Source organism: Podarcis melisellensis (assembly GCF_964234715.1).
Source record: "Podarcis melisellensis genome assembly, chromosome: 5".
Classification (NCBI taxonomy): domain Eukaryota; kingdom Metazoa; phylum Chordata; class Lepidosauria; order Squamata; family Lacertidae; genus Podarcis; species Podarcis melisellensis.
The window spans coordinates 70,967,570-70,988,838 of NC_138537.1; the positions used below are offsets into that span (position 1 = coordinate 70,967,570).

The window sequence follows — 21,269 nt, forward strand, 5'->3', positions numbered from 1 at the left end:
GACTTCTGTGAGGCTTCCTAGGAGGACAGGCTGTAGTTTAAGAGACTAGAGTGTTATGTGGGAAATGTCACATTCATAAACTAGAAACAGGATCACGAAACCTTTAATTTTCAGCACGTCAGTCCCACAGAACAGAAAAAGGTGATCTACTTCAAATTGCATAAGCAAACCAGATCTCTCCAATGAGCTGTGTTTCTGCAGTTTTGAAACAGCATCGTTAAGAGTGGAGTATGGTCCAGTGAGCAGCTTCTTAGGCTTGGACTTGAATGAGTGGGTTTGCCTGCTACGGATGCACTAAGCAGCCTGGGAGAAATCCCTTTCCCTCACCTTCAGATCCTCATCTGTAAAAAGGCAAAAGAAGTTACCTACCTAGCGCATATCTTCAAAGGTTAGACATAGCAAGGGTCAACACTGACTGCAAGGTATCCCCTTAGAATTGGATCTGAAAGTCCCCCTTTGCTGTGTTCCTATATCTGTTGATAATGCAAAGAAAAGTTTTACCTATCCCTTACAATGAACAACAGTGTAAATACTGAAATGTCTTTACTGTTTTAAAGTGTTAATTGCCACTATCTTTTATTTGTTCACTTTGAATTTGGAGATTTGTATGGCATGGCTCAAACTGCATTTTAGCTATCTAATCTTTGGCTATATACACATTAGCAGCTTAAAATGCAGCAAACTAATTTCCCCCACTGTGTTTCAAATACTGGTACTTTTAAACATTGCTGTACACAGCAGAGAGAGAGTGGGGACATCTTCATTTGATGCACATTACCTGACCTGGAATGCCCTTAAAGGGACGCAGGTGGCGCTGTGGGTTAAAGCCTCAGTGCCTAGGACTTGCCGATCGAAAGGTTGGCGGTTCGAATCCCTGCGGCGGGGTGCGCTCCCGCTGCTCGGTCCCAGCGCCTGCCAACCTAGCAGTTCGAAAGCACCTCCGGGTGCAAGTAGATAAATAGGGACCGCTTACCAGCGGGAAGGTAAACGGCGTTTCCGTGTGCGGCTCTGGCTCGCCAGATGCAGCTTTGTCACGCTGGCCACATGACCCGGAAGTGTCTCCGGACAGCGCTGGCCCCTGGCCTCTTAAGTGAGATGGGCGCACAACCCCAGAGTCTGTCAAGACTGGCCCTTACGGGCAAGGGTACCTTTACCTTACCTGACCTGTATCTCCATGTCCCCTGTCCCTCCTGTTCAATAGAGATGTCATCTGCCCATTTACAATGGCTGTTTGAAATGTAAACATCTCAGCTTGTGGCTTATGTTTTCAAACTGGATGGAAGCAGAAAAATACGCATGGATTGTGACTAAATATACCAGTGGTGGGAGCACACTGGAGCTGGTAATGTGTGGACAGCCTTTATCTCTACCTCTTTCATAAGGGCTTTTTGAAGGGCATAAATAGAGATTCCAAAAAAATAGTAGTTTTGTATCACAGTGAAAAGTTAAAGAATTTTTTTTAACAAAGTAATGAAATGTGAAGGTGATGGTGACAGGGTGTTCCACCTCACCCCTTATATATAGCTTCAGAATCCACTTTGGACAACACCTTTATTATTAATTATTATTATTAATTGAATTTATATACAGGCCTATACCAGGGAGTCTCAGGACAGTTCACAGAATAAAATCAAGATATAAAGCCGCAAATACATAATAAAAACAAAAACAACTGTAATGTAATCAGGAAATTCTTCATTAAGGCAAGATGTTACACAAAGGGAGGCAGGCTTTTTCCTTTTTTTTAGTACTCTGTGCACTTTTTGTACCAGATCTGCAAACTGTTGGAAGGCATGATACCGAGCTGCTTGGCGTGCTGATTTAGCTGAAAACTCTTTTCATGGAAAGAGCAGAATAGCACAAAGACCTTTTATAAAGTGAAAAGCACAACAAAGAATTCTGGATAACGCCAAGGCTTGCCACAATTTTGTGCCTAGTAAAGGGTATTACATAACTGCAATAATATATATATAAACCTGCGGCAATGGCTTTTTCTATGTGTCGTCCCTCCACCCCACGGGCGGCAAGGCTATGCAATGATAAACTCTGCCAGTGGAATTTCCGCCCGCCCTGCCGTAGTTAAAAAGCCAAGAAGCCCGACCAGGGGGCGGGGGCTGTTGGGGGAGAAGAGGGGGCGGCGGAACACCAGAAAAGAAGGCGCATATCTACGCGCCCTTCTCAACCGCGGGATCTTCCTTGCACTTCAAGTGGGCTGGACTGGATGACCCTCGGGGTCCCTTTCCCACTCGACCTCCCCCTGAGGCCCATTCGGGGACGCCTGGCCGCTCTCCCTTCCCACTTCTCCTGAAGCCACACAGCCGGCCTCCTCAGTTGGAGCGGGCGGGGAAAAGGGAGCCGAGGAGGCCGGTGGGAGGAGACGCGCCGCCGCCGGCTGCCGAGCGAGCTTCTCCCGCCGCCTCCTGACGCGATCACGGGGCGCTGCCGCGGGCCTGGCCGAGCAGCTCCCGTAGGCCGTGGCCCTCGCACCATGCCCGGGGCGCGGGAGAAGACGCTCCTCCCCGGCTTGCAAGGCCTCCGATAGAGGAGCCTGTACGAGGAGGCCCGTCTCTTTCCCTTTCTCCTCCTCTCCTTTGTCGGCGTCCGCGGCCGAGCCCCGCCTCCCAGCCGGGCTGGGCGGAGGCAGAGCCAGCCCGGCAGCATGTGCTGAAGGCGCTGGGTGCTGGCCGAGCCCGGCCGCGTCTCCCTCTTCCCCTTCCTCCTCCTGCCGCTTTGCTTGCGAGGGACCCAGCACGGCCCGATGGCTACGGAGGCGGCGGCGGCAGCGGGGCCCAGCGCCCGCCTGCCTTCGTCGCCCGCGCGGAGGGACTTCTACTGGCTCCGCTCGCTCGTCGCCGGAGGTAAACACGGAACAATCCTCTTTATTTGGCGGGCAGGGGTGGCGAGGTGAGGGGGCGGGCGGCTTCTTGGTGCTCGCACGACCCCCCCCCCAAAAAAAAAAAGAAAAATAAATGTTTTGTGACGCCCGGCTGCTTTTCCCTATTCGAGGGAAGCTCGGAATCCCATTAACTCTGATCCGTGGAATTCCCACGATACGCTCGTCTTGGGTTTTTTGCTTACACGCGCCCACCGTGTTGCCCTTGACTCCGTTTGCTCTGCGTCTTAGGCTCTCGTCGCTCTTCAAGGCTGCCTACTGTAGAGTTGAGAACCGAGGCGGAGCTTGTTCCTTGAAGGAGAAGCTATACTTATAGCCACGACACCTGTCCCGGGGTCGGATTCTGCTCTGCTTTGCCCCGAGTCCTCCCCCCCCCCAGCTTTCTTGGTATAAATAGTAGATCGAACCGAGCTGATAGGGCAGACTTAAATAAACTCTGAATGATAGTGTCTGTTTCCTAAGAACTTGACATGCATACCTGTATCCGTTCCCTAGGTAAGAAAGAGACATAATGTACTACAGGAAACATCTTGAACCCTGCTTAATAATCGCTATCAGATTAATTGTAAGCAAAATCAACAATAAGCATAAGACAGCAGCTTGCTTTCCTCCCCAACCTTGAAAATCTGACGTTCAAAGGTTATTTAAATGACAGTTGCAAAGTGGTAAGGAGAGAATTAAGAGCCGAATACAGTTCGTAACCAGAGGTACCACTGTACTGCATCCTAAACTGCTTGTAAGCTTTTGTATTGTTTGTAGTTGATCTGATTTGGAAGTTGAGTGATACAGCACAGATGCTGCATAAGGCTTCGTGGTATGGTGATGGTTGAGAGTTAACATCCTGATACAATTTATTTGTGGGAGGTGAAGAAGGTCTTTAACAGAAGAAGATACTATAAAAGAGCTGATCCATAATTACTGCTGAGCTGTACCAACATTTAGTGATTGATTTGGAAGGACTGGAGTTGGTGAGCCTTATGAAAAAAGTATTTGATGCCTTGATATACTTGGCAAAGATACCTCTATACTTGCAATAAATTAAATAAATACAATACCTATAATGGGTTCTCTGTGTGCTGAATCACATGCCCATATTTCAAAAGAGTAGACCTGTTGTAGCAAACACAGTTGTGAAGGTTTCATAAGATTCTTTATTGTTTTCATATGACCAAGAGTGTTAGGTTTTTCACAACTTGGAGGAGATATTAGGAAACAGAATCTCCACCATTAGGTGAGGCATTCCTGGCAATGAACATCAGCATATATAGTACAATGAATCAGCTTTATGTTGCTCAAAGAAAATGGAACAGAATGGGAAACCTTGTGCATAGATTGCATAACATGACTACTTTGCCAGAGAGATAATGCCCACTGAGTGAGGGAGGCCATGCTTTTCAGGTATGGGATGAACCTTGAAAAGATAAAACTTTATAAATAACTTGCTGAATGTTTGACATGCTGTAACATTTGGCAGTCAGCAAACAGAGTTGTTCATTTTTGTCTCTGAAAGGTGTTGCGGGATGCTGTGCCAAAACAACCATTGCTCCATTGGATCGAGTAAAGATTTTGTTACAAGCCCATAATCGTCATTACAAAAATCTTGGTAAGACAGTTTTCATGTATTTTGCATTCTTGTATTTGTAAGGGAAGTATATTTCATTTTCAATTTCCTGCTATATTGTCAGCAAATACAGTATTTGGAGGCAAATTTGTGTTTAATCCCTGTGCTTTTCAATGAGATTTCAAAGTTAAATTTCGCAAACCTTGAATTTGAAAGATAGGGTTGGTACTGTTTTTTTCTCCACAGGTTAGATATACAGGCAGTGAGCATTTTGTGTGGGGGTTCCATTCTCCCTCCTTGTGTGTCATGTAGCGCATATAAGTGCACCTCCCCTGTTACCCCGTGCCCTGCCCCCGTTGTGCCCCTTTCCCTTACTCCTCCGTTCTGACCAATGTGTCAGTGATCACTCATCAGTTGGCTGGGCCTAACATGGTCACTGGCAGCACCCTATAAAAATGGCTGACTTTCTTTAAAATTAATGTTGCCAGGCATTCTTTTCAGAGCTGGAACCCACATTTAGCCTAAACATGAATTTGGAGACTCACTTCTTCATGATTCTCCATATATTTTTTATGGTGCTAGTCATGCGCATAGCCAGGATTTTTGTTGGGGGGCAGCAGCCAAGGTTGAGTTTTTGTTTTTTTAAGGAGCTCACCCCCTAAAGTGGTTGAATTTTTTTGGGGGGGGAATCACAGGTAAAAATACCCCCAAAAATACATTATGGGGGGCAGGCTTCTGCTAGGGGGGTGGGTGGGGGGAAATCATACCCACCCTTGCCTATACCCATGGTGCTAGTTCTGCTATTGCAATCCACTTTAGGTCAGGCTGCAGTCTGGTAACAGATGCTAGTGTTTGAAAATCCAAAAATTGAAGGTATAGTTTGACTCCTGTATTCTGATGCACAGTGAATGGAAGCCAGTAAACCCAATAAAAATTCAGATCATTCTTAAAAGCATGGGGGAGATGTTCATGATGCCATATTTTAAGGTTAAGCTGCTCTCATTTGTTCCCCCATTTTGTATGACAGAATCAACATTGGCTTAGTATGATTACCAGGAGCCTTGTCTGAGGCCCTCAGCTGTGGGGACTTCACTCATTTTACTCTCCAACTGCACATTCTCACTGACCTCACATGGATGTTGGAAAATCCCATTGAGTTTGAGTTATTTTACTCACCAAGGAGTGAACATAGTTGTACTTACCGTATTTACTTTAATCTAATGTGCACCTTTTTTGGCCAAATCACGTTGAGAAAATTAAGTGCGCATTAGATTCGGTGGCACATTTACATTCGCCAGCAAATACTTTTTTTGGTTTCAAGGTTCTGAAAACTGTGCGCATTAGATTCGATGGCACATTATACTCAAGTAAATATGGTATTTCTGTGTAGCTATGTGTAAGATTGGGAGAAGAGAGGCAAACTCCTAGTTTGCACACACTTTGACTTGATTGCCAAGTTCAGCTGAAAGTGGTAAATGTTTTAGCACAATGTGATGAAAGAAGTTCTAAGGACACTGTATACTAGAAGGTCCTAATATGATATTGTTGTTGTTTAGTCGTTTAGTTGTGTCCGACTCTTTGTGACCCCATGGACCAGAGCACGCCAGGCACTCCTATCTACTACTGCCTCCCGCAGTTTGATCAGACTCATGTTTGTAGCTTCGAGAACACTGTCCAACCATCTCATCCTCTGTCGTCCCCTTCTCCTTGTGCCCTCCATCTTTCCCAACATCAGGGACTTTTCCAGGGAGTCTTCTCTTCTCATGAGGTGGCCAAAGTATTGGAGCCAATATGATATTACTTTGTCCAAATTGCCAATATGGTATAATTTAACCCCCCCCAAAAAAAGAATGCTTCTGTGTTCATTATAATTTGTTAGATCAGTTTTAAAATGTTTATTAACTAAAAAGGAGCCCCATTTAAATCAGTAGATTAAAACAAACCCTATTTTTAAATACATATGCTGATAGAAACTGCAGTTAGTGAATACTCCCTTAACAGGTGTTTAGTTTGGTAGGTGTCTGAGAGAATGGGGAATGTTGCTAAGAAAATCTGATATAGCACTTGTGTGCATAAACTAAAACCAGAGGGTTTTCTGTAGGAAGGTAAGTGGAATGAAAATGCAATCTTTTTATCTGATTCTAGCATGCTGAGGGTGTATTTGTTGCAGACTTGCAAACATTCTAACTACATGTGTCCCTGAACACAGCAAGGTTTGTAGAAATTAGGTGAGGCTGAGTAAATATCAGTACAGACTGTTTGAGCAAAGTCCTCCTCCACTGTTTATATGCCATTATCAGATGTCATTTTTCCTTCCTCCCAAGTTTTGAGATCCGACTTTCCCTTTTTATTTCTTCTTCCAGTTACTGTTTCGGGGGGTTGTTTATAGAAATTTTGATTTAGTCTCTCATTTGTCCACTCACCATTTCTCTTCACTTTTCGGTTCTTTCAGCCTGTTTGTTTCTATCATTCCTCCTGCCCAGCTTCCTGAACATGCTGCTTATCTTATGATAAAATCTTCTTGTACTTTGTTGGATCGTTTAGCTATCGCTTTCTGTTGGTTGTCTGATCATTTTCTTCTGGTTTTCATCCTTTATTCATCACAGGTGTGATCTCTACATTGCGTGCTGTTCCCAAAAAGGAGGGCTACCTGGGATTCTATAAAGGAAATGGAGCAATGATGATTAGAATATTTCCATATGGTGCAATTCAGTTTACAGCATTTGGCCAGTATAAAAAGGTAGCTGCATTTAACTTCCCTGATGTCAGCTGTACTATCTGTGGTTGGTTAATATGTATAAATTGACATATTTATTATGTATAACTGCCAGTTGCCTTATTTCTTTCCCCCCCCAAAAAGAGTGATTTGAGTAATGCAATTACTTCCAGCTTTTTATGTTTATGCTGTAAACATCAAGACTATTATCTCTGCAAGTCTAATTAAAAACTAAAATTGAACAGTATAACAGTAATGATGGGTTGAGTGAGGCCGAATAAACTTGAGCCCAGCAAGAGAAATTAAAGGAGGAGCGGCAAGAAAAAGCACTCCTGTTAGGGGCCTTGGGATATACCACAGCATTTTGTGGTCGGACATCACTTGTATAAATTGTAATATATTATGAGTTGCATAAAACTTGTTGAATTTCTTAACACCAGTTACCCTCTCTACATTATGGACATTTATTGACCTATAAATACGTAATCTATTTAAGCAAATCATTTTACATTTCATTCTATATATCATTAAAATGTCAAATATGTCTTTGTATGTAAATCACATAATCTGCACAAGTTGGCTCTTTCCGACTTCGATATGAAATGGAGCAACAGGGGAATATGCAAGTACAGTGGTACCTTGGTTTAAGAACAGCTTAGTTTATGAACAACTTGGTTTAAGAATGCTGCAAACCCAGAAGTAGGTGTTTTGGTTTGTGAACTTTGCCTTGGAATAAGAACATGTTTTGCTTCCTGTTGAGTGTGTTCTATTTGTAAATTGAGTCCCTCACTGCTATGGGAAAGCACGCCTTGGTTTAAGAATGCTTTGGTTTAAGAACGGACTTCCAGAACAGATTAAGTTCGTAAACCAAGGTACCACTGTACCGACTTCTAAATACCTGTTTATCCCAAATGCTTACCTACGGTATAAGATGGATAACAGCATGTATAAGAGTAGTGTTTGAGATACAGCACAGCCTTTTCTTTAGTGGTGTTTACCCTTTGGAATTCTCTGCACCTGGAGAGCTGCCAGGCTGCTTCTCTTTCTGTAGATCAGTGGTTTTCAACTAGTTTGCTGTGGCACCCTGGGGTGCCTTGAATGATGGTTAGGGGTGCTGCATGGTGCCTCTGGGAAGCACCTCTCTTTGGGGTGGTGGGGGCGAGGGGAAGGGTGTCAGCTCAGAGACCAGGGACACTGCCCAGAGGACTCTCAAGGAGAGGGGAGAGGAGAGGAGGCTGAGGGAACACTCCACAAGGGAGGGTGATTGAAAAGGGGTGAGGGGCTGCCATCTCTGCAGGCAAGGGGTGACATAACTGGGCTCCTGAGCTCCTCAGGGGTGCCGCAGAAAGAATGTAGTTGGTCAAGGGAGCCGTGGACCCAAAAAGGTTGAAAACCTCTGCTATAGATCGATGAAGGCTTTCCCCAGCTATTGGGGATATGGAATCACTGCTATTGGTGCACTTAGGAACTTAGTACTGAAACGAGGGGTGGGGTGGAGGGGAATCCTGAGGTTTGCAGAATTGCAACACATTTTTCAAACATACAAAAAAACCTCCTAAGTAGCAAAAGAAAACAAAAAAGACAATTAGCTGTCGAAGGATATGATGCATTCCCCCCCCCCCATATTTGATGTGCTGTGTTCACCTTAATCAAAACTTTTCTTTTGTAAGACATTGCAAAAAAATCAAAATCAGAAATTGGAGCCCCAAAGTGGTGCCCATCAGATGCCCCCTTGGTAACTGCCAAGTCTCTTGTCTCTCATTATTTAATTAAGGATTTGGGGACTTTTTTCCCTTTTTCGTTTAAATGGGAGGATTGTCTGCTTTGGGGATGCTGCCTGCTTTCTTGTTTGTTTTATTTTTTTGAGGTGGTTTAGTTGTTTTGCCTGGGTTCCTTTGTTTGGTTATGACAATGGGAGGGATGTCTGAGCATTGCCAGCTTTTCTGTGTAATGGGTACTTTGTGGTGCCTGCAAGTTTCTTTGATTTCAAAAGGATCTCCCAGGCCTGAAACAACTTCTCATCTATGGGAAGAAAGCAAGTGTATGACAAAGCCTAGCACTACAGGAAACCAATAAATAAACCAATAAAATAAAAATAAGACTGTAGTACTGCCAGACAGCAAAAACTGGCATTGCTATAACATAAACCAAAATTAAAATAGTTTAATAAGATATCTGTTGTATATAAATACCTTAAAATAAAATAAATATAATGGTGTTGTTTTGCCACCCTGGTTGCCTTTGGGAGGAAGGGTGGGATATAAATTAAATAAGAAATATATTAAAGTAGTGTTGAGGCTGTTATTTAAAATGTAGTCAGAAGCATTAAACCATTTGTGTTTGTTTTCAATCTACTGACCAGTGAAGCTCACTTAAAGTGTGCTGGAGGATGATTGTTTTTTCACTCTATAAATTTGATCTTTTCATAGATGATAAAGCAGAAGCTTGGCATTTCTGGGCATATTCACCGGTTAATGGCTGGATCCATGGCAGGTATTGCCTTTTTATGTATATTTAACTATTCTTTTGTTTTGCTTGTCAATCTTTAAATTGCAGTTTAGTAATCAAAATCCAAGCTAAATGCTGTTGTCTTTAATCAGTTAAAGTTAATAAAATAGAATTGTAGAGTTGGAAGGGACTACAAGGGTCATCTAGTCCAAACTATTGCAGTGCAGGAATTCCTTTGTCCCCGTGGTGTTCAAACCTGCGACCCTGAAATTAAGAGACTTCTAACAGCATCCAAATCCATTTGCATGATCAGAAGTGGCTATAGAACTTTCTGAACAAGAAAGCTGTGGTTTACATGCTCTCCCACTCTTTCCTGATGGCTGTAGCAAGCAGGGCATACACAAGTATGTAGTCAGAATTTGTTTCCAGTGGTAGCCACCTACGTGCTTCTGAGAAGTTCACAAAAATGGCATGTGTTCTTCATCTTTGGATAGTCAGAGGGTCATGGTTGCATTTTTGCTTACCCTAGCTATTAGCCAGTCATAATTCCACATAATTTGTATAGCCCCCTTTTTAAAAAGCCATTTAAGATGTCTTGCATGATGAAATACTTGGATTTCATCTTTCCCAAGTCCATTGCTAATCAATTTCATTTGGGTATTCTTGAAGTATTAAACAGGGATAAATATCTCCCCACCCCAATTATAGTTTGTTAGGCATCATAACAAGGTAAATGCTCCTGAGGTCTATTTTAACTACATCATAATCCTCATGGATCGAAATAGTTGGTTAGAGCATCTTTTCCCGCTACATACTGTACACAACACTGCAACACATGGAAATAATTTCACAAGGAACTACATATTTATGGTCTCTGAAATTTATGTGTAAGCCGAGGAATAGAAAGGGGTAAGAGAGAGAAATAAAAAAGGAGAAGGAAATAGAAAGGGAAAGTAACTGCCAAGAAATTTTGGGGTAGCAATAACACCTTTCCTGGTGTAGCTGGCAGGGCACATCTAGTGCAGATGGATATCTAATGTATTGTATAAGAAATGAGCACATGAACAGTCTTCACAAGAAGTGGCCTGGATAATATTAATATGGAAGGAAGAATGAAAACACACTGAAATGTGCAATCTGAATGTGAATTTGAGGTTTTGTATTAGTGTGCTAACACCAATGTAGTTTGAACATTAGAAATGCAGAGAAAACTTGTGAAAGCTTCCATTGTTCTTGTTTCATTTCATTTCACTTTTATACTACCTTTCTTTATTACTATACACAAATTGGTTTACAAGCTGAAGAAAACGAAGGTCGCACAACTTATTAACAACCTGATCCAATAAAAAAGTCAGAATTAAACATAACTTTAAAATAGACTTGTATCAAATAAAGTAATATTCAGTAACCCATTAGAATATAATACTACATAATAAAATAAAATTAAATATCAGCAAATAATAAACAGAAATTCACTCTTAACAATTATAATAATTGATTTCTAAACTCTAATCAGTTAAAAATGAAAGCAAGTCACAGTGCATAAATTAACACAAAACAAATTGAGAAGCAAAGACACAAATTGAGAAGCAAAGATGCATAAAATTACACACCCCCCCAAATAGTCATCCTTCTAGCACTAGGGGGGGAAATTCCTTTGCATCAAGGCTATTGGGGGGGGGGGACGCCAAGAAAAGTCTGTTGTAATGCGTCTTTTCGAAGTAGCAAAGATAAACATTGTGGGGAAAACTTTCCACCCTGGATTTCCTGAGTCTTGTGTAATTCAAATCGTGGTAGTAACACTTCATTGGTGGATAATTGCCTTAGTCTCCTTTAAGGAAAAAACAACTAGACTGAAGCAGAGGGGAAAACATGATTTCAGCTATTCAAAACACAAGTGCCATTCATCCCAGGCATTTTGAGAACAAAGAGATTTAAGCCTTCCAAATGCAAAAGCAGGAAAAAGTACCAAACACATGTGGTTATGCTGGCTTCATTTCCTGGGGGTGGGTGGGGATAGTGTGCTAGTTTAAGCATATGAAACATGCACATTTTAAAAGTGTCATTCCTTTTTTTCTAAGTTGCAGTGATTTTAAGGAAGCAGCTTAGTTCTTAACCAGAGTGATTGTGACTTAACTGATTCCTTAAAGTTCTGCATGACGTCATTCATTCCTGTGTGCAGCCTCCCTGACTTTAGCATGTTACTTGCATAAAAATTATCTGTGTTCCCAACTCTTTGGAGAAGTTACTTATAAGCATGAAAGTACAAGTCCTCCAAATGTGAAAACAAAGTTGAATTTAAAAAATCACCCTGTAATTAAAGGACCCTCTGTGTTTTTCTGTTAGCGATGTTCTTGATATTGCCATGTCACAACTGTGTATTTTTTGGTTTTTTTGTTTTGAAGGTATAACTGCAGTAATTTGCACTTACCCTCTTGACATGGTGAGAGCACGTCTGGCATTCCAAGTAAAAGGGGATCACACATACACTGGAATTATTCATGCATTCAAGACCATTTATACGAAGGTAGCTTGTTTATCTCTTGTTTTAGTGCTATTGTGTTGCTGGTTTCTGAGGCTGACAATTTTTTAAAAAAATCAAACATTTAAGGATCTTGAAACAGCTGTTCTGTGTAAACATCTCTCACTCTGTTCTGCTGTTTGTGGGCAGATGTTGATAGCTGCATACTGGGAGAAGAGTGGCAGAGTGAAAAATACAGTTTTGAAAATGATACTGCTCATGAGATTTGATAGTGGTTCACAAAATAAAACAATAGAAACATTTATATTTTAAAGGTTACAATTATCTGTCAGCCCTCTTGTGTGGCTGTGCCCTAGAATGCACCCTAAATCATAGTAACAAATAAAAGCATTCACAGTAAACAGCAAAATTGGCAAAACAAACAGAACAAGAGCATGCAATAGTAAAAAACAACAACATACTCTTAAGTCATCAACTCTTTGGAAGTACAATAGAAGACACAGTTTTGTCTTTTTGGGAGAGAGCTTCAGAGCAGTGAGGCTGCCTCAGAGCACTGAACTAGGTGCACACATGCTTAATAAACATGTATACCTGTGTACCTCCAGGAGCAACTCCACCCCCATCATTCAGGCCGGACACTGAGATCCACAACTGGGTTTGTCCCTGAAAGTTTGGATCAGATCACAAAATTTGCTTATAAAGAGACACCTTTTTTTAAAAAAAAAACCTGACCAAAAGGAAAAGGCTGATTTCATTTCCTTGTGCAAAACATCACTCTAATCTAATGTATATGTGCATTTTGTACTCAGTGCAATTAAATATTTGTTGTTTGTTTGTTCTTTTCATCATTGGCTTACTCCAAAAGGAAGGTGGTTTGCAAGGATTTTATCGAGGGCTTACGCCAACAGTTGTAGGAATGGCTCCATATGCAGGTGAGTTGAACTTGAATGAGAGTCTTTCCCAGTGAACCTCTTGGTTTTTAATTTTGATTCGCAAAACTGTTCACATTGCTGCTGTTAAAATAAAAATTGCACATGTTTAGTGTTACTAGGATTTGTGTAGATACCAGCAGAGAAGGTTTCTGCCAGGAATTTATTATATAATTATAGTGACTTGTTTGTGGAACGTGCCCCCCAACTAGTACAGATGTACACTGAGAGCCATCTATAAAATGCTCTACTGACTGTCCTTAGTTGTCCTAACAGTCTTAAAGATCTGCATAAGCACAAAATCACTGGTAAAGTAACCAACTATTACAGACTGTTAACAAAAATGGAAATATGCAGTCTTATAGCCACACGGAGTCTCTTTTTTCTTTGAATTTTAAACTGTAATCTTGACATCTATTCCACTATGCATTCTAGTATTTATAAGGGTTGTTTTTGCACCAGTCTATCTGCACTTGTATATTCCTCAATTCTGAAACCAATTGTACAGTTCCTGTTGCCTTTTGTCTTGACTACTGGTGTTGATTTTGAGTATCTCCTATCACTTTTTTCTTTCATTTGTAGTGGGGAAGGTAGTTTTCTAATATCAATACATGTTTCACTGAACCTGGAATAGACTGAAAGGTGTAGCATGGCGTTACATATTCATTTCCTTTCCAGAAGCATTTTAACTCTTCCCCATAACACTGTGTGAAGTTTTTCTCACCTGCCTATCAGTACTAAGTGCCTTCAAGAACCCCAGCCTGGTTCTTATCATTAGATCCCCCTGCTGAGCCCCTCACTCTTCCAAAGTAAAGATAGAACTCTTCTCATTCTTAGGCACCTATTTATTTTTTAATTTGGGTTCAGGGTTCCTGTCACCCTTCTTAATTTCTGGCAGGTAGGGGCCTTACCCTACCCTGTTGCTTTCTGACTTTCCACTGTGCAAATTACCCATAAACAACCGTCTGTCCTCCCCCCTTAACTCTCTCTCTGACTGGTTCCTTTTAGCCAGAGCTTACCAGCCTTCCTTCTGCTTGCTATTTCGTTTACCACAACTACTCCCCTGCAAAGTTTCTCAGCCCATAGTTACCCATTCTTGCCCTCTCCTATTCACCATCAAGCTTCTTCCTCCATATTTCTTCCATACACACATGCTTCTTCCCTCTCTCTCTCTCTCTCTCTCTCTCTCTCTCTCTCTCTCTCTCTCTCTCTCTCTCTTTCTTTCTCTTCGTCTTCACACACGCATTTACAGTGGTACCTCGGGTTAAGTACTTAATTCGTTCTGGAGGTCTGTTCTTAACCTGAAACTGTTCTTAACCTGAAGACCACTTTAGCTAATGGGGCCGCTGCTGTGCCGCCGGAGCACAATTTCTGTTCTCATCCTGAAGCAAAGTTCTTAAACTGAGGTACTATTTCTGGATTAGCGGAGTCTGTAACCTGAAGCTTATGTAACCTGAAGCGTATGTAACCCGAGGTACCACTGTACATGCTTCGGTTCCCGAGGTGCTACTTTGAGGCATGCCTCAAGGTCTCTTCAAAGCACCATAGAAACTGTGGTGCACCTCACACCCCAATTAAAACTCTTAAAATACACGTCCCAACATAATTCCCACATCCCAGATACTTTGTGCCAGATTGTGGTGTTGGTGTCAGATGCAAGTGATAAAAACGAAGACTGATTCTTCAATACATACTTGAAAACAATTTCACAATGTGACTCCTCAAACAGAGATGATGTGACTCAGCTATGGCCAAGCCAGAGCTTTCATGTTGGTGACAGACTTTTCGTGACACAGTAACACAGTTTTACTAGCAAACCAGAGGTTAAATTCACCCCTTTCCAGCCCTGGGAGGAGCACGGGGAGCGTTCATGTGACATACCTACACACTACAGCCAACACACTGGTGTTGTGACACAGTTTGGAAAGCTTTGATAAGTATCATTGATTTTTTTTCCTCCATGAGGAAAGAGTTTTAACTGTGCTTAACCTTTGGTTGGATTGTGCCTTTGTTGTTTATGTAGCTTGTTGTGGTATTGTTTCCATTAAAGTTACATTTTTCCCTTTCAGGTTTCCATTAAAGTTACATTTTTCCCTTTCAGGTTTCTCATTTTTTACCTTTGGTACCTTAAAGAGTGTGGGACTTGCCCAAGCGCCTACCCTGCTTGGGAAGCCTTGCTTAGATAATCCTGATGTCTTAGTTTTGAAAACTCATGTAAATTTGCTGTGTGGTGGCATAGCTGGAGCAATAGCACAGACAATATCGTAAGTTTTTCTAGTATTTTACTGCACTGAATTGTTAGGATAGCTTGCATTAGTATTGTAAGTAAACAAAATTCCTACCTTGGAAATCATTTCGTCATAATCTAAGGCATCAGCCACACCTTGGTGGTATGGGAAGAAAGCCTATTGCTCATTTTAAAATGGGGCAATAATGCCCCAGGCAAAAAGAAACTTTCATACTTTAATAGTAAAGAACAGTATATTATGGCATTTGACACCAGAAATATCTATTTTCAGGTCTCGCCCTATGTTTTGTGATTGCATTTTTATGGCTTCAAACTGTTTTTTGTATTGTATCTTAAATTGTTGTAATCCACCGTGGAACCTTAGGCTGCTGCTGATAATCATGATGATGATAGATGCTGCTGACAGCATATTGTATTCTGCAAAAGTTTTTGAAGGCTGCAACTCTTATTCATTATGACTTCCTTCAAAAACATTTGAAATGATCAGTTTGTTTGTTGATAAGAGTGCAGTCCATTAGGCAACTGCTTTCTCTGTCAATTTAGTAAAACTGTACTATTCCAGCTGGAAGTTGGAAAATCATAATCTTTATACAGCAGTGATAATGTGAGTTATAATAACTTGTATAGTTGTCAAATTAGACCTCTGGGAGGATCAGAGAATGGTAGGAGTAAGTACCTCATACTACCAATTTGCTAAGCCAAGCCTATCTGCGCTTGATCAATGACTAGAAGTCCCATGTAAGAGCAGTGTACAAATATAATAAAAAAGCTAGACCCCAGAACATGTTGTTTTCCAAGGAAGGGTTTTCAAAATCCAACTTTAAACATGAGAAAGTAAAACAAACCTTAATAAAGCTACAAATCTATTCCCACTTGCCTAGGAGTAAGCCCTACTGAACTCAGTGGGACTTATTTCTGAGTAGAAATGTTTAGGATTGCACAGTAAATATGTATTGTAACATACAATAAATGTTTTTCCAATATAGTATTTATGAATTACATAGGCTGACATTCGCATTAAAATGTATTTTAATTTTCTCAGTTTAAGTATTAAGAGTGAGAAAACTAAAACACATTTCTCTGTATTCTGACCTATCATTCCTTTTTTCCAAGGCGCTCATGGTAGCATAAATAACAGTTCTCTCCCCATTTTATCCTCACAACAGCCCTGTGTGGTAGGCTAGGCTGAGAATTAATGACTGACCCAAGGCCACCCAATGAGCTTCATGGCTGAGTGAGGATTTGAATCTGGCTCTTATGTAACACTAACTGCTAAACCACACTGGCAGTACAGGGTGTTAAGAATTTTAGATGCTGCTTTAAATATTATAGGTCAGAAATTTTTTAAAAATGAGCTGCAAAGGTGTTTCACACAACTTGATGCCAGTGAGTTCCATTATTTTCACCCTGGCATCTCCTTTTCACATATAATATGTTTAGTTGTGTGATGGGCAGGTATGTTACATTTTTTTGTCCTTTAAAATATTGGGACTTCTGGTTACTATGGTGTCAGTAAAGGAGATGTAAGCATGTGCTTTCATTAATTTGGGCTGGATTGTGGCCTTTTTCTCTTTACTTCATCCAGTGCAAATGTGGTATTGAGCCTAAAACCTTATTTTTACACAAACCATGCTTAACTTCAGAGATTATATTTCTATGAAATTGAATACATCCTGTAGTTCTCCATATTTGTTTGATTTTTGTGTTTCTTTTTCTGATAACTTTAAGTAGCATAAACTTGAACCTCCTATTTTCTTGTAAAGGAAACGCTAATGTAAAGAAGTTCATAGTTCTGTAAAAACAGTTCGTGCTTAACATGCAAAAAACCGTAGGCTCTATCTTCAGCTTCTCCTTTCTAAAAAAAAATGTGTGGGAGATCTTCGACATTGGAGCTAGGAAATACTTCTGCCTGAGACCTAGGAGAGCTGATTCTAGTCAGAGTAGATACTGTATTTACACGAATATAATGTGCCATCAAATCTAATGCGCATCTCAATTTTCAAAACCTTGAAACCAAAAATTTATTTGCTGGCAAATGTAAATGCACCATCAAATCTAATGTGCACCCTAATTTTCGTGATGTAATTCGGCCAAAAAAAGGTGTGCATTACATTCGAGTAAATACGTTAATACTGGGATAGGTGGACTAATGATCTGATTCAGTATAAGACACCATCATATGTTCCACACAGTTCTTATTTCTCATATGAATTTCCTTTAACTGTACTTCATTGTGCAAATACTTGCAGCACTGTGGGGTTTTTTAAAAAAAATTTAATTTATTGAACAACAAAAAAGCAGACAATACACACAAAGAAAAAAGCAACAACGCACAAACAAAAACAAACAACAAACTAATGTAAGTTCAACACAAAGAGCTTGTTTTGGGGGAAAAACCCATCTTTTTCTTCCCAGATATCCTCTTGATGTAACACGTAGACGAATGCAGTTGGGAGCAATACTTCCGGAGTCCGAAAAGTGCCTGTAAGTTTAGTTTGGTGCCTTAAATGAAATTGAAAACTGATATCTTATTCTGCTACTTTATAATAGCTCTTTACAATTTTAGCAACCTTTTCTTGTCCTTTGGTTAAAAGATATATATTATTTGCAAAGTTACGAAATTTATACCAGCCAAGGATGCATTTTGGCAAATTTCTACAGTGGTACATTCAAAAAAAGTGGGTAGAGATTTGTTCTCAGTGTATGATCCTAATGCATCAGTTTCCTTCCATCACTTCTTATCCTTGATGTAGAGATGGGATTTTGTCAGTTTTTAATAGGCTGTGTCACTATGTGAACCATAGTGGACCCAAGTTTTCAAAAACAGCAGATGAAAGAGGTGTAAGCCGGTTTCTGGACTGTGTCCCTTCAGACTACAGGTGGGGATTCATTCACATAACAGTTGGTGGCATCTCCATACATAACTGGCATGTCAGGAAGAATTCTTGTCTTCCGAAATGCCGGTTGGTTCTTCCATATAACATGCACATAGAATTGAGATTCAGTCCCTTCAATCAAATCCCTTCTGCTGTTTAAAGTGATACAGTCCTGAAACAGGCTTCCCATTGCATTTCCACCCCTCCAAAACAGTTCATTATGTTGTGCCTATCAGAGGCAGTTCAACTGTGACTTAAGGAGAAGTGGCTGCCACAAATGACTGGTCTAGTATGCATTCCGGGGTTGCAGAATAGCAGCTCTGAGCCACAGGCCACAAATTAGAAATGAAGACTTCTTGATGCATTATGGCTAGAGTCCTTAACAAGCCTTTGGTGATTTTTGTCCTAATCATTATCAGACTTGAACTTTTAAAATAGGTTTTTATTGTTAAATTGCTTCAGGATGTTTTGTGGAAAGCGATTGATTGATTGATTGATTGATTGATTGATTGATGTGGATGTGAAGGCCCAGGACTTCCCATAGACTATTCCTCATCTCCTGTTTTCATCTCTCTCTTTAAATTGCTGACAAGAAACAGCCTGCTACAAAACTAAGGCAGTTATGCTTTTTGAGGTTGCAACCCTATACAGTATGCATTTACCTGGGAGTGAGCTCCATTAAGATAACTGGATCTGAGGAAGCATTGATAGAATTGCTCTGTAAATTTCATAAATATGCCAAATACAACAATCTTACTGGTTTATTACTTTATAAATAATACATTTTGTTACAGTACAGGTCAGATAAGAAAATGAATATTGCATAGATTTCCTAAGGGAATAAACTTTTTCCTCATGACTCCAAATTTTCCAGAAATTTTACATTTTTGGGTAGTGCTCTATGCAATTTTTACTAATTTCTGTGTAACTTTTCCAGGAGACTTCCTGGTGGATTGTGTTGCTTGTTATGGTGGATTCTGTCCTAGTTCGTAAGTAGGAGATGTGGGACAGTTGGATTTTCAACCTAAAGCAACAAATATTTGTGCCTTTTCTGCATGCTATATTTCTTATGTCCTTTCCATATGTTAACAAAGAGACCTAATCCACAACTTGACAAAGTTTTGCATCCTCCTTTTAACAACCACCTTGCTTTTCCCCCCAATTCCAATTTCCTGTGCTGCACAAGTGAAAACATTTTGTAGCCATTTTTAGTAACCAGTTTGTAAAATTCAAATATTGTGTAGTAGTTTCTAGATTTTTAAAACATTATTGAAAGCAAATAGTAAAGCTTTCATTTCAAGTATATTAAAATTTACTCTGTTCTGTTTCTAGTACAATGGTACAGACACTGAAGTATGTTTATGGAAATCATGGAATACGAAGAGGATTATACCGAGGATTATCCCTGAATTATATTCGGTGTATTCCTTCACAGGCTGTCGCCTTCACCACCTACGAATTTATGAAGCAGTTCTTGCACCTCAATTAAAGACTCTTAAATTTTATTAAAAAACAATTCTTGTTTTTGCATTGTATTTATCTGTGAAAATTCCCATGGGAATCACTGGTTCTTATAGTGCTTTCTTTACCAGAAGAAGTATAGCATGTAAATGGGACAGAAGTTGAATAAGTTCTTTGTTATGCATACATACAGTGTGGAAGGTCACTGATGGAAATAAAAATAAATTGAGGAATTTACTGTGAAAAGTAAACCAATTTTAGGAGTTCCAAATGATTATTTTTTTAATTGGAGAGTTTAAATATCTGCTTTTCTAAAGAGTTGACAATATACCTTAACTAAAACATAAAAGTAATTGTAGATCCGCTTGGAAACCCATTTCAATGAATTCACTTTGACTTGCTTTCATGCAATTAAGTTTAAGGTTCTGCTGTACTTCTGCAGTTAACATCCCAATTACTTCAGAATTTATTAATGTAATCTCATTAATATTACAGTCCCTTCATTTTATTTTCAGATTTTCTAGTAGCTAGAAAGTATATAATTTCACAATTTATTTCCATGATACAGATCTCCTTGAGTGGGAACTCAAAAGTGGTGCCCGGTTTCTTCCAAGGGGTTTGCAGTACTTATTTTTTGTCTTTGAACTGTTCATAATGCTGTTTTAGAAACTTCTGTTAGAGGTTGGAGTAGATGTGATATAGAAGATCATGTGATGTTTGGGGGCTTGCTTTTAAAATTAGGAAAGTGGTGCTCTAGGAGGCTGTGTTTAGGCCTTTCCTACAGTTTATTCCCCCCCCCCCCTTGCCCCACAATAAAGCTGATACAAGCTTCATGGGATGCAGGAGAGTAAGAAACAGCATCTCTGAACTTCAAATCAGCCACATGGAGTTCTTGGATATAAAGCAAGCATAGGTGATTGTTGTCATGCATCTCCCATTTCATTTCTATTTTGCCCCTAGAACAATTTGTCATTAAGCTCTGGGAACTGTTTCAAAGAAAGTAAGTCTAAAGCCTTATTAGACTCCTGGAATTCCATGACCTTTTGGATACTGGATCTTACTTTTCTATATGATGCACCTCCCCATTCTAGTCATGCCTACTCAGAAGTAAGTCCCACTGAATTCAGTGGAGCTCTCAGATAAACGGGTACAGGCAGTAGCCTAAAGAAGCCTATCTTATTAATCCAGCACTATCCAGCAGTTCTCAACCTGTGGGTCCCCAGATGTTGTTGGGCTACAACTCCCATCATCCCTGAGCTCTGGCCTTGCTAGATAGGGGTGATGGGAGTTGTAGTTCAACAACATCTGGGGACCCACAGGTTGAGAAAGGCTGCTTGAAACCCTTTCATGCCATTTCTCACTTCTCTCTGATGTGTCTGCATCACCTGACCCCTCTGATTTCCATGTGTTGGAGGGGGAACTTTTACAGTGGGGCGGCTTCCTGATGCATATATTCACCCTCCAATGCATAGAAGGTGGAGAGTCTGGGGGAGGGGACATGCGGGGGAAAGAGGTACAGTCTTACTCCCCCTTCTCACAGACATGAGCAATTGCACAGATGTTATGTGATTGATTAATTAGGAAACATATTTAACTTGTTTTAAGCTGCTGTTGATTTGGATTTGATTTACTGTATATGATTCAGTACTTCTACA

At 40.5% G+C, this 21,269-nt stretch overlaps 1 protein-coding gene and 1 long non-coding RNA gene across 2 annotated transcripts; one reads left to right on the forward strand and one right to left on the reverse strand.

Moving 5' to 3' along the window:
* Positions 1-87: 87 nt before the first annotated feature.
* Positions 88-4,394, reverse strand: LOC309370947. Its single transcript, XR_014168754.1, has 2 exons — positions 3,079-4,394; positions 88-341 (listed from the first exon to the last, which is right to left on the reverse strand). It is a non-coding gene; the product is annotated as an uncharacterized lncRNA (long non-coding RNA).
* SLC25A16 (solute carrier family 25 member 16) lies at positions 1,574-19,900 on the forward strand. The gene is made up of 9 exons (XM_081913200.1): positions 1,574-2,858; positions 4,404-4,496; positions 7,061-7,194; positions 9,600-9,663; positions 12,024-12,145; positions 12,966-13,032; positions 15,131-15,293; positions 17,693-17,761; positions 19,486-19,900. Exons 1-9 carry the CDS (start codon positions 2,759-2,761, stop codon positions 19,640-19,642), a joined length of 969 nt encoding a protein of 322 aa, XP_081769326.1. The 5' UTR covers positions 1,574-2,758; the 3' UTR covers positions 19,643-19,900.
* The last annotated feature ends 1,369 nt before the right edge of the window (positions 19,901-21,269 follow it).